Source organism: Eubalaena glacialis, chromosome 3 (genome assembly GCF_028564815.1).
Source record: "Eubalaena glacialis isolate mEubGla1 chromosome 3, mEubGla1.1.hap2.+ XY, whole genome shotgun sequence".
Lineage (NCBI taxonomy): Eukaryota > Metazoa > Chordata > Mammalia > Artiodactyla > Balaenidae > Eubalaena > Eubalaena glacialis.
The window spans coordinates 52,991,224-53,004,239 of NC_083718.1; the positions used below are offsets into that span (position 1 = coordinate 52,991,224).

General features: G+C 34.7%; 1 protein-coding gene across 1 annotated transcript in view; it reads right to left on the reverse strand.

Moving 5' to 3' along the window:
- Nucleotides 1-13,016, reverse strand: part of XPR1 (xenotropic and polytropic retrovirus receptor 1) — a 205,353-nt gene that overhangs the window by 61,948 nt on the left and 130,389 nt on the right. The window contains exons 4-6 of the mRNA XM_061185655.1: nt 3,847-4,070; nt 1,384-1,533; nt 1,031-1,114 (exon numbers count right to left, since the gene is read on the reverse strand). Of these exons, the coding sequence (XP_061041638.1) occupies nt 1,031-1,114; nt 1,384-1,533; nt 3,847-4,070 (458 nt within the window). The remainder of the gene's footprint in view (nt 1-1,030; nt 1,115-1,383; nt 1,534-3,846; nt 4,071-13,016) is intronic.

Sequence of the window (13,016 nt, forward strand, 5' to 3'; positions counted from 1 at the left end):
AATGATATTTTAAACATACTGGGTTTTCTAACTTCTCTCATGTATCTGTCTTCTTTAATTTCTCTCAATAATGTTTTATAGTTTTCAATGTAAAAGTACTGCACATCTTTTGTCAGATTTAACCCTAAATATCTATGTATTGATCTTGTATTCTGCAACCTTGCTAATAAACTCACTAATTAGCTCTAGTAGCTATTCTATAGAGTCATTGGATTTTCTAAATAGGTCATCATGTCATCGGCAAAAAAAAAAAAAAAAAAACAAACAAAACAAACCCCACCAGTTTTACTTCTTTCTTTCTAATCTAAATGCCTTTTGTTTCTTTTTCTTACCTTACTACACTGGCCATAATCTCCAGTACAATGCTGAATAGAAGTGGTAAGAGTGAATACACTTTTTTGTCCCTAGTTAGGGAGAAAGCATTCAGTGTTTCATCATTAAGTATGACATTAGTTTTAGGTTTTTCATAAATACCTTTTATTGGGATGAGGAAGATCTTTCTGTTATTGATTTCCATTCCATTCTGGTCACAGAACATATTTTCTATGATTTAAATCCTTTTAAATTTACTGAGATTTAGTTTATGACACAGAAGATATCACTTAAATGTCTTTTGGTATAACTACTATATAGATATCATTTAATAAATGCTTTTTTAGGCACAACTATTGCATTTTAGAGGAAAGTATGTAGTAGCCCAGACTATCTGAAGCCCTCCCACTCCCATATCATCAGATAAATATCTCATCTTAATCATTTGGTCTGACCAAGTTAGCATGTCAGTAAGAATAAACAAGAGAAGTAGTACAGGATAAGAAAAGAAAGGTGGGAAGACATTACAATTTATTATGAAGTGAGATCTGGCAACTAATTTTTTAAAGTGAAAATAGCAATAGTAATAAATACTTATAAACTTTGGCTGAAACATTTTTTAAAGTAATGAAACTAGTATATTTTATCAGCTAACAGATCATGTTGATTATTAAACAGGTAAAACGAACCAACCAAACAACTGGAAACAAATACGAACCTGAGCAGCTCCCAAAGGGGGAACACGTAAACGCTTCATAGCTTTTTGTCTGTCACCATCTTCAAGTTCATTGGTCACTACAGCCTAAAAGACACATTGTTAACTTTTGACGCAGGTTATACTGAACTTGAGTATTGCATAAATAATTCTGAACCATTTATACATATGGTATTCTGATAACCCCCTGGTGAATATATACTGAATAAAGCAAAAGAAAAAATCATGAGTAAGAATATATGTATTTAAAGCAAGCAACTAATAACAAAAGGAGAATAAAAATGAGGAATTATTTCATTAAAAATAAGACATTAACGTTTTTGAAAATATGTGGTATATAAGTGAGATTCCCGTACCTCAGTTTCAGAGATGAGCTGGTTGATTTTCTTGCATGTATAAAATGGGGCTACTTCTACATGAGCCACTCGCCAATCTGCTCCACGAGATGTTTCCAGGATCTTGTCATGCTTTTTAAGGATTTTTCGGAACCCTGTAAAATTCAGATTCTACAGAAAAAAATGAGAAACACTACTATAATTTCCACCACCATGAGAGAAGATGAAAAATAACAAGCACTTTGTGTTGACTGAGTTCACTGAAGATTGAGTACCGAGGGAAATGGCAATGCTTTCATAAAAGCATGTACTATAAAAAGATAAGACTTTTCTTTCTTATTTCATTTATTCATTTCAAGGTAGTATGCTATCAGTAATACAAAGAAACTCTGGATTATGAACCCTATTATTTCTATTTCATGTAAATTAATGGAAGTCCTAAACTCAAAACATTTTTATTTCCATTTTCCTATGTACAACTGTTTTCAAAATAGCTAATTTATGTTATTTTGCTTCTTTGATCAAAAGAATATATTCAGAAAATACTCTGGATTTATCATGAACTGAATACATTTATTAGTTCTTTGCTTTTTGCAGGCCTGGTATAGCTATGTATTTCCTGCTATGCAAGCATGTACGAACAAGCACAGAAAATGGATACTCATCTATTTTTCTTAACTTTTATTTTGTTTCCATCCATTCTGTTCGGGGATGGGTGTGCAAAGAGTCAGTGGAAAAGAAGAAGTGATCATACTTACAGGGTTTTGCTGATAACGGGTAGGAGCTTGTACTTTTCCTCCATTTCTACAATATCAAAATACTATACTTTTCTATATTCTCAAATCCTGTTGTTCTTTAATCAACAGACAAAAAAGCACGAAACTGTGGATTTGCAAGGTTCTTTAAATCAGAGGTCTCCCAAATTTGCTGATCATATATCCCCATCAGTAAAAAAAAAAAAATTGAGCAGTCACTCCAAATTAGGTTTTGCTTGCTTGCCTGTTTGTTAATATTTTTTTCCATACTTTAATGGATCATCTTAAACTCTCCTTGGGTGTATACACCATGATTTGGAGACTGCTTTCTATTCATTTTCCTTTCTCATCATTTGCAAAATAAATGTATTCTTACAGGATAGAAAGTCTCAAAGGATAAAGGACAGATCAGAACTTTTATAATTAACAATTATTTTCAAGAAGCTTTTTATAATGACCCAAAACAAAAACTTCTGGCAAAGTTAATAAAGTAAAATTTAACAAGGGTATTTCCCTGTAATGCATAAGCATAATTAATAAAATATGAAATGTTAATATTTTATATCACTATAAGCAAGAAGAAACACATTTTTGTTTCTTTTTAAAGATAATTTATAAAGCTATGGATAAATTTCAAAAGAAAGGAATTTCCCATCATATATATCTTATATAATTACTTTCCTATTCTTCTAAAGTTATTTTCTGAGTTCTTCTTTGAATGTTAAAATATTAAATCACCAAAAAAGAAAGCAGAATTATGAAAGGGAAAAATGGAAATAAGTACATGCATTAAACTTAGGTTATTACAGATGCGACACTATAATTACTTTTTATTTTAAAATTCCAATATTTACCCATGGTAATACTTGTATTGTATAACCTCTAGTTTTTATATAGTGTATGATCCTGTGATGATCTTAACCAGATTAGAAGTAATAATCAAAAGAATAAAATGGAAAAATAATAGCACATAAGGTCTCTTTAAAGATTAGGGAGATGCTTTTGCCTATTTAAATGTTTATTATTTAACGAATAATCTGTTTTTCAATATATTCTTTATAGATTTAACTATGTGAACAAATCTATAAAGAATTACAAATGAATAAATGCCAAGCATTTCCATAATTTAGCATACATGGTAGTTCAACTTTTTAGGTTGGGTTTTAAAATTTCTTTTCTTTCGCAAGTTTTTTTTTGTTTTTGTTTTAAATACAGTCATATTGCAGCCTGTGGATAATAAAACTGAAAGTGGAAAGTTGAAAAGTCAGTATCTTTTACACTATTAGTGTTAGTTGCAGGAAAGTTAACTATACAGCTGCTTTCATGGAAATTTTGCTGTAGGTGGAATATAAAAGTTCTTACACAGCCAGCAGTGGTTGGGTAGACATATATTATTTCTTATTTCTACTCATTACTTAGAGATGCCTCTAAAAATAGGAAGCAAACTATTACTCTTTGAGTCAAGGGCTACTCCTGAATACTGTACAAAAAGGTTTTGGAAAACTGATCTTCAAAACCAGAAGTCTTGTTAATATTATTTTACCATCTCTGATAACCTGATTTTTAGCCAATAAGAACATCTGAAATCCCAATAAGAACAGAAAGAATAATGACATGCTAAGAATTTCCCTTTTTGGATTGACCCATTAGTACAGCTCAAGGTAATTCCATTTATTATAATTTCTCAATCATTTAAAGGTTCTATCCTCCACGGTAAGAACTGAAGTACCTGATAGTTCTGCAGCAGGATAAGACTGAGGTAGAACTCGCTGAAGGCCAGTTTAAGGTCTTTAAGATTCCTATGTTGGACACGTTCCTCATGGGACAGGTGGAAGACTGGCTTTCTGCGTTGTCGCAGTGTAGTAACACCAGTGCTTTCTTTCTGCGCATCCAGTGATGACTGAAGTTCATTCTGAAGTGTAGCAAACCTGCGCTGAGCCTCTGCGAGCTTTTCTATAAGAAGTAAAACAGAACTGTCAAATCATCAAGATAAAAAAGCTGGTAAAAGTTCTCACTGACGTCTGAATTTTTACTAATTAGTCTGTTTCCCTAAAATTTTTAGGGAAAAAAAATGCTACATTTAATATTTAGAACTAGATAGGAAAAACATGTTTCAGTGTAATACCCTCCTTTCATTCTACCCCACACTTCCCCCCAGCAAAACCTCAAGTGTACCCTTTCTTTTTACAGATGAAGATTGAAGACACAGAATTTAAAAGCCGTGAAGAGTGAGAATACAAGATGGTACAGCCGCACTGTAATTTGGAAAACAGTCTGGCAGTTCTCAAAAAGTTAAACATAGAGTTACCTTATGATCCAGCAATTCCACTCCTAGGTATATAAAACCAAGAAAACTGAAAATATACATGCACACAAAAACTTGTACACATATACAAACTGGGACTCATAATAGTCAAAAAAGTGGAAACAAACCCAATGTCCATTAACTGATGAATGGATAAGCAAAATATGGTATATATGTACAATGGAATATTGTTCAGCCATAAAAAAAGAATGAAGTATTGATACATGCTACAACATGGATAAATACTGAAGATATAATGCTCTAAGTGAAAGACGCCAGACATAAAATGCCACAAAATTGTGTGATTCCATTTATATGAAATGTCTAGAACAGACAAGTCCACAGAGACAGAAAGTAGATTAGTGGTTGGCAGGGCCTGGGGGGAGGGAGGAACGGGGAGTGACTGCTAATGGGTACAGGGTCTTTTTGGGGTAATGAATGTTCTGGAATTAGACAGTGGTGATGGTTGTACAACCTTGTGAGTATTTATGCTTTGAATCTCTCTCCTCATGAATAGCTCATTCCCTTTTAAGGGCTCACATGAATAAGTCAGGCTTACCTGGAATAATCTCACTTTCTTAAAGTCAACTGATTTGAGACCTTAATTATACCTGCAAAATCCTTTATAGCAGCTCCTAGGTTAGTGTTTGATTGAATAACTGAGAGAAAGTATGTGTATAGCAGGGGGAAGGGATTTTGGAGGGCACCTTAGAATTATGCCTACCACATACTTTGAACTGATGCAAATTTCTGAAGACTCCAAATGCCATTTGGTCCAGCAGTCAAAATGGAGATTTACAGTTGTTCAAGTGATAGATGGAATATTAGCCCAGGTTTAACTCAGTGGACCCAGCTGGTTCACAGGCTCACACTATGATTATATTTCCAGTTCTGGAATGTATAACTGGAATAGAAATACTGGGCTACTGGTGGAATCTCAACATTGACTCTGACCCAGGGGAGGAAGGGCTAGTGGAAGTTCTGGAATTTCCCCCTATCAAGATAGTAAGCCAGAAGCACAAACATATCCCTAGGGGAACTTCAGAGGTTAGTGCCACCACCAGGGATGATGTTATCTATCACATCTCCATTTAATTCATCTGGTTAGTCTGTGCAGAAGTTGGACGAATCTTGAAGAATGAGTGTGGATTATTGTTAAACTTAATCAAGTGGTCACCCTGAAGGCAGCTGCTATTCTAGATGTGGTATTATCACTGGTGCAAATCAACACAGCCTCTAGCACCTGGTATGAAACTATGCATCGAATAATGCAGCTACTTACCTGGCAGCAGAGACTAGCAATGAGCCCCAGAAATGACACCATTCCTCATTGGAACTGACCAACCACCTAGTGGCAGGTTGCATGCACTAGATGCAGGGGGCAGAGATTTGTCCTCTTTGGAACAAGTGCTTTCTTGATATGGATATGCCTTCCCTGCTTATAATGCTTCTGCTAGCACCACTATCAACTGGAATGCCTTATCCATTTTCATGGTGGTAAAGCAATGAGCACATCTATGGAATAAAATGGTTTTATCACATACCTAGAAATAGCTGGCCTAACATAAAGGCTTACTGAAATGAGTTGGGAGACAAAACTCTCAAAGGCTGGGGTTCTGTCTGTCAGAATGCAGTATTGAGACCATTATCTGGTTCTATCCTAACCACAGGCAAAATTCACAGTCTAGGAAAGAAGGGGTGGAAGTAGGAGTGGCTCCTTTCACTATTATATCTAATAATCCACTCAACCTGCAACTTGAGCTCTGCCTATTGGTTAGTCCTCAAGGGGAAATGCTTCTTTCATAGGAATACAACAATGGTTCTGTTGAATTGGAAGATGAGACTGCCACCTGGCCTTTTTTGGACTCATCATACCATTGAACCAGTAGGCAAAGAAGGTGTTTACTTGTTAAAGTGATTCTGATTACCAAGGGGAATAGATAACACAACAGTAGCAAGGAGGAATGTGTCTGCCATCCAGGAGACTCCCTGGAACACATCCTAGTACTTCCATGACCAATAACAGAAGTTAATGGAAAACTAAAGCAATCAAAAAAAGACAGAATTACTAAGGATTCAGCCCCTTCAGGAATTAAAGTTTCGGTTATGCCATCCAGTAAAGAACCCTCACCAGCTAAGGTACTGGCTGAGGGCAAAGGAAATATGGAATGGGTAGTGGAAAAAGCAAATCATAGATATCAACTATCACTTCTTGACCTTCTTATTCTGTCTTTTACATACCTTATATTTTCCTCTCTATCTCTGTGCTGCATGCTGAGTAACTATTTCAACTCTACTAGTTTATAAATTCTCTCTTAAGGTCTAACTAATTTACAGTTTAATTGATTAAGATATTAATTTAAGTAATTATATTGTCATTTAAAAATTTCTAATTGGTTATTTTTAAAAGTCAATTTTGATAGTCTCTTATTCTTTGCTCATGGTTTTGATACTTTCTTTTATGTCTATAGCCATATTAAGTATATGTTTTATTTTGCACCTGAAAATTTGCATATCCTATACAGCAGGAGTCCCCAACCCCCGGGGGAACTGGGCCACACAGCAGGAGGTGAGCAGCGAGGGAGCCAGCGAAGCTTCATCTGTATTTACAGCTGCTCCCCATCGCTCGCATTACTGCCTGAGCTGCACCTCCTGTCAGACCAGCGGTGGCATTAGATTCTCATAGGACTGCGAACCCTACTGTGACCTACACACGCGAGGGATCTAGGTTGCAAGCTCCTTATGAGAATCTAATGCCTGATGATCTGAGGTGGAGCTGAGGCGGTGATGCTAGCGTTGTGGAGTGACTGCAAATACAGATTACCATTAGCAGAGAGGTTTGACTAAACAGACCATAATAAATCAACTGCTTGCAGACTCACATCAAAACCCTATCAGTGAGTGGCAAGTGAAAACAAGCTCAGGGCTCCCACTGATTCTGCATTATGGTGAGTTGTATAATTATTTCTATTATTATTATGTTGTAATATATAATGAAATAAAGTGCACAATAAATGTAATATGCTTGAAACATCCCCAAACCATCCCCTGCACACCCGCTCCACGGAAAAATTGTCTTCGTGAAACCGGGCCCTGGTGCCAAAAAGGTTGGGGACCACTGCTATACAGCTTTTAAGTGTTTTGTAGTCTTCCATATTGTAAGAAATGGAACTATTCACCTATATTCAAATTTCACATTTAAGTCAAAGGGAAAATGAATCTAGGGTTTTTTTAAAATACAAGTTAAGCATTTCTATTGCATATGTGTTCGTCTTATTATCCTCATGATCAAAAACAGTATAGAACTTCTTGGTTCACAGTGCACTTTACGTCTCAGCAATTTTTTCATGATGCTCCTAGGCCAAAAAATATACCAAACACTTTTATTAAGTAGTTAAGTTCCAACAACTTAAGTTATTTATGTCCCAATCACTTAATAGCTATTTGAAAAAATATTATACACAAATACAAACACATATATAATGAAAGAATGTGAAGATTTATCCAAGTCCACTATAAATTACTATGCTAATTAAAAGCTTCAGGTAATTAGTAAGATCCAAAAGCCAGAATATCCTAAGTAGCATGAATGATCAACTTTTGTTGTTAAAACATTAATATATGAGTTTGCTATTTGTTTAGCTTCCTTAGCCAGAGTTGTCAATACACAAATTTTGTAATTATTTACATCTTTCAGTACAAGGATATTAAAAATGTAAGAAGCCCCAAAAAATGGATAGAAAAAGAACCTGTATGCCAGCAATAAGTCAACAAACAAACAGCCTCTCCATCTGGCAAACTCCTTACTCATTTTACACGGCTAATCATATATATCATTTTCTATGTAAAATTCTTCTTGTCTAACAACTCTCAGTCACAATTTGAAGCTCCCTCCTTAAGGCTCTCATGGGACTACATATATGCATACATAGAACACTGCATATAATTCTTTGTTTATATGTTTCCTTTATTTACTAACTGTGAGCTCTCTGAGGGCAATGGTTCTATAATCCTCATCTTTTATGATGAACAATTTTTTTTAATATCTTTTTTTCAGGTATGTTTTACATACCATAAAATTCACCCACTGTAAGCATAAAGTTTGCTGATTTTTTAGTAAATTTGTAGAGTTGTACAGTCATCACCACAATCCAATTTTGGAACATTTCCATTACCTCATACACTTCTGTCATGGCTGCTGGCTGTTGATCCTCACTCCCACCCCCAGGTAACCACTGATCTGCTTTCTGTGTCTACAGATTTGCCTTTTCTGGACACCTTATATAAAGGAATCATACAATATGTAGTCTCATGTGTCTCTCTGGCTTCTTTAACTTAGCATGATTTTGAGGTTCATACATTTTGTAGCATGTATCAGTAGTTTGTTCCTTTCACTGATGAACTGTATTTCACTGTATGGATACACCACATTTTGTTTAAATATTCATCAGTTCATGGACATTTGGATTGTTTTTAGTCTTTTTACTATATAAATTATGCTGCTATTAACATTCACATACACTTTTTTTGTGTGGACTATCATTTTCATCTTTGCAATAGCAGGTTCAATCCATGTTTGTTGAATGAATGAATGAATGGATATGTAGGAAAAGAGTTCTCTCTAGTAATCCAAGTTCCTATGTAGAAATAAGGAAAAATAAAAATTTCAAGGGTATTTTGCTACTTTCTTTAAACTAGTGATTCTCTTCCTTAAGGGCACGACTGTCTAGAGGAGCATAATGAGAGAGAATCCCTACATGGGAGTGTCGAGGATAAAGCATATGTTACTCGAAAAAAAAATTCAATATTATTACAGTTATGGTGTGAGATTTTTTAACTTATCAAAGGGGCATAGGCTTAAAAAGGATGAGAAACACTGCTTTTGACACCAAGTGCCCAAGTCTATTTTGCAATGATACCTCAGTTTTCTAAAGTTAGATCTCCAAAAAGCTCAAATACATGGAACAGCACAGAACCTAAAAAGAGGTATTAAATGTGTATATAAAACATATTTTGGTCTATGAATGAAAATCTACAAATACAGTTATAAAAAATAAAAATGAATATTCCTAAGCAATTTTATAAATACTGATGAAAACAGCCTATTTTGGCAATAAATTCCAATTTCTATTCATGCCAGTGAATCAAGTCACTCTAAATATGAACAGATTATTATCTTAATAATATTTGCTTAATGCCATAAGCTCTCATACATTGATAATAAAATATTTGATAAAAATTTCCAATAACCATTCAAGAACTTTCAAAGTACCTATGTGTCCCTCAAAGAGCTAAAAAAAGATTATCAAGATCTTTTTTAGTTTTAACGAGATTTGTATACATATTTTTACTTTTAGAAAAGTTATTTTAGAAATACAAGGTATCTTCAAAGTAGCAAAGCTATTATGTTTATGCAACTGAAGAATATTTCTTGATAAAGTTAATGTCTTAGAATACTTTTATTGTTTGTCTTTCAATGTTATCATCTTGCTGATTCAATTTATGGATTTCACTGTTACCTGAAATACAAAGTAAGTTTATAAGAATGCTGACCCATTATAGGTGATTCAGGATAGTTAATCTTGTTGCATTACATCCAATTTTTGCACTGCTTTTATCTGGAGTTCTTACTACCTGAAATTCTGACAACCTCAAATACTTAAGTCTAAAACCTCCATGTGTGAAAATAGCATCCTATTCTTCCATTCCACTTTTCTCTCTAATCAATAACACTCCTTATTCTCTTACAACTCCAGCCTCAGCTGACTATTCGTTATCCTCCTCACCCCCAAATATGTCATGGACGTTAATGCATTACACATCTGGATAGGTTTCCCCTTGCCCTAGAACACCGTACTCCAGCTCTCCCCGCTCCCCACACGGCCATTCCCGAACACACTCCTCCAAGAGGATCTGGCAAATTTAAACGTTTCCATTTATGCTTCTTCATGTTCGCTTCCACAGTACGTTGTACAACTCTACAATAACAAATATCATAATTTTTTTAAAAAGATATAATTAGTAAAGAAATATATTAGATGTACTCTGATATTTTCCAGTCTACTATATTTTATTCATATCTTTAAAAAATGTGCTGACCCCTGTGGGTCATTTATTGGGTTGCAACCTACAATTGTTTAAAAGAACACTAACTTAGATGATAGTCTGCTTTTCTGTGAAGATGCCATCCTAAAAACCTGTTACCCCATGACTATGGGCATTGCCCATGCTTTCAGTCTTAGAAAGAAAGAAACGAAAAGAAAAGCTAGGAGGGAAGGAGGAGGAAAGAAAGAAGAAAAGACAAAGAAAAGGTTGGTTCCCCATGGCTTGTTTTTAATAGAAGCCTATCAATCACTTTTTTAAAGAAAATGAAGAAAGCAGCACTTATTGTGCATAGAACGTAAATAATTGTAATTTTAATTTTCATCAGATGTGTTAGGAAGAAAGCAAGCCACTCTAGCTGCTTTAATTCACTTCCCCAACTTCCCCTAACCTCCCATCCTTTAAGAGCTTTTAAGTAACTTATTCTGGGGACTTCCCTGATGGTCCAGTGGCTGGGAATCCACCTTCCAATGCAGGGGACGTGGGTTCGATCCCTGGTTGGGGAACTAAGATCCTACATGCCACCCGCATGCCACAACTAGAGTGCCTGCACGCCACAACTACTGAGCCCGCACGCCACAACTAGAGAGAAGCCCAGGCACCACAGCAGAGGATCCCATATGCCGCAATGAAGATCCCACATGCCGCAACTAAGACCCGATGCAGCCAAATAAATAAATAAATATTAAAAAAAAAAAAAAAAAGTAACTGATTCTGTTGTAATGATGTAGGAAGAAACGCTAAGACAAGAAAATTTTAAACAATATTACAAACCTATGGTCACCCTACTTAACTAGATATATTTAATCCATATTTTAACACATGAATAAGCAAAGAACAAAACTAGCCATTAAGTCACAGTTGTGGGTACTAGTACATATAATCACTTGTGAAATGAACATTTAGTATTTCAGTGAGAGAGTTTATGTTTCATTACACATACTCAGTGGTTATACAGTGCCTCAAATTCAATAAGAATAAAGAAAAGTAAACATATAGCAAGATACTGTATAATAGGATTATAGGAATAACTGTATAATAGGAATAGTTTTGAGTAACTATTATCCAATTGGTCTTACATTTACATGGAAACTGAAAATATTTTACAGCCAAGAAATAAATCTGTTTCTATTACCATTATTTTCCTACTTATAAATAACACTACTGTGATTTTCTTCCTTTCCTCCTTCCTTTTTGGTAAAGAAAGGAAAAGCACATAACAGTGTTGTGAGTTCCTAACATAAAAACTGAAGTCAAGAATTAGGACAAGCCAGATAAAAACCCTGAAATTGTTTCCTTTAGAAACAAAGGAAAAAGCATTTAGATATTTAAAATACTCCAACCAATCAAAAGGGCTTGCCTGTTTTAATTGTGGAATATTAAAAGCAACAGATGTAGTCTAAGATTTTTTTTAAATGTAGGTGCCTAGAAATACTGCTTAGAAGCCAAGTATTTTGAATGGAGGGAGAGAGCAAACTGGTTCGAGAAAAGAGAAAGATGTGACATGAAGTAATTTATACTCCCAATGGAAAAGGACATTACTGGTCATCATAAAAAAAAGTTTCTAGCACTACAACCTTCAGTTTGTATTGACTGATACCATTTTCAGTGCGAGAAGACACCTGGGAGAACTCTAGGTCAGTGATCAGCAATGTTATCACCAAAAGGATACCTCCTTTAAAAAATTTCCCTTTCTTCCCATGGTCTTCAAATGTTTGAAGATTTTATCTATAAATCTAAATAAATACCCATATCTTATTAGCCAAAAAATATGTAATAAAAAAAGAATAAAATAACTTAGATTAGGTTTTGTGAAATATTGAAAATAGCTTCTGACTCCTTACATGTGAAATCCCAGAGGTTTGGGAATCAATTTGCTCATTTTACAAGTAAGTACGTAGAGGCCAAGGAAGGTTACATGGTAAACGTCTTCAAAAAAAATAATAAGGTTCAAAAATCCAAAATGTAATTGATAGGTAATAGACTTTTATGAAAATAAATACATCCATATTTTAGTAGTATTCATTGTTTTGTTGGTTTAGCTTTTATAGCATTTGGGCAGGGGGTACTTCAAGGTTTCAGGCGATACTATATCTCACCTAAAAAATAACCATTTTTAACTGACCATTAAATAATTTGTGAGATGTAACTGGGTGGAGGTAGGGTTTATAAGATGAACTCACCCCTATATTATTTATAGTTCTTCATGTGCCCTAGTATCTGAGGATTGTAGTATACAAGACAATCTGCCATGGAGAAGGTGGCTAAATAAGGAGAAAAATGACACTATCTAGGACAAGCACCAATTCTACTTCTGTCAATCATGGCTTCATATTACCCATCATTTCCTGACCTGGCAAAAAGTCAGTCTGAAGACTATCAATTTGTACCTACTCCTTGATGACATCAAGAGGCATGCCCTAATGGCTCTGCCAATACACACAGAGAAAGGAAGTCATTAAATCATAGCCCCCAAATTTTTAATAGTAGAA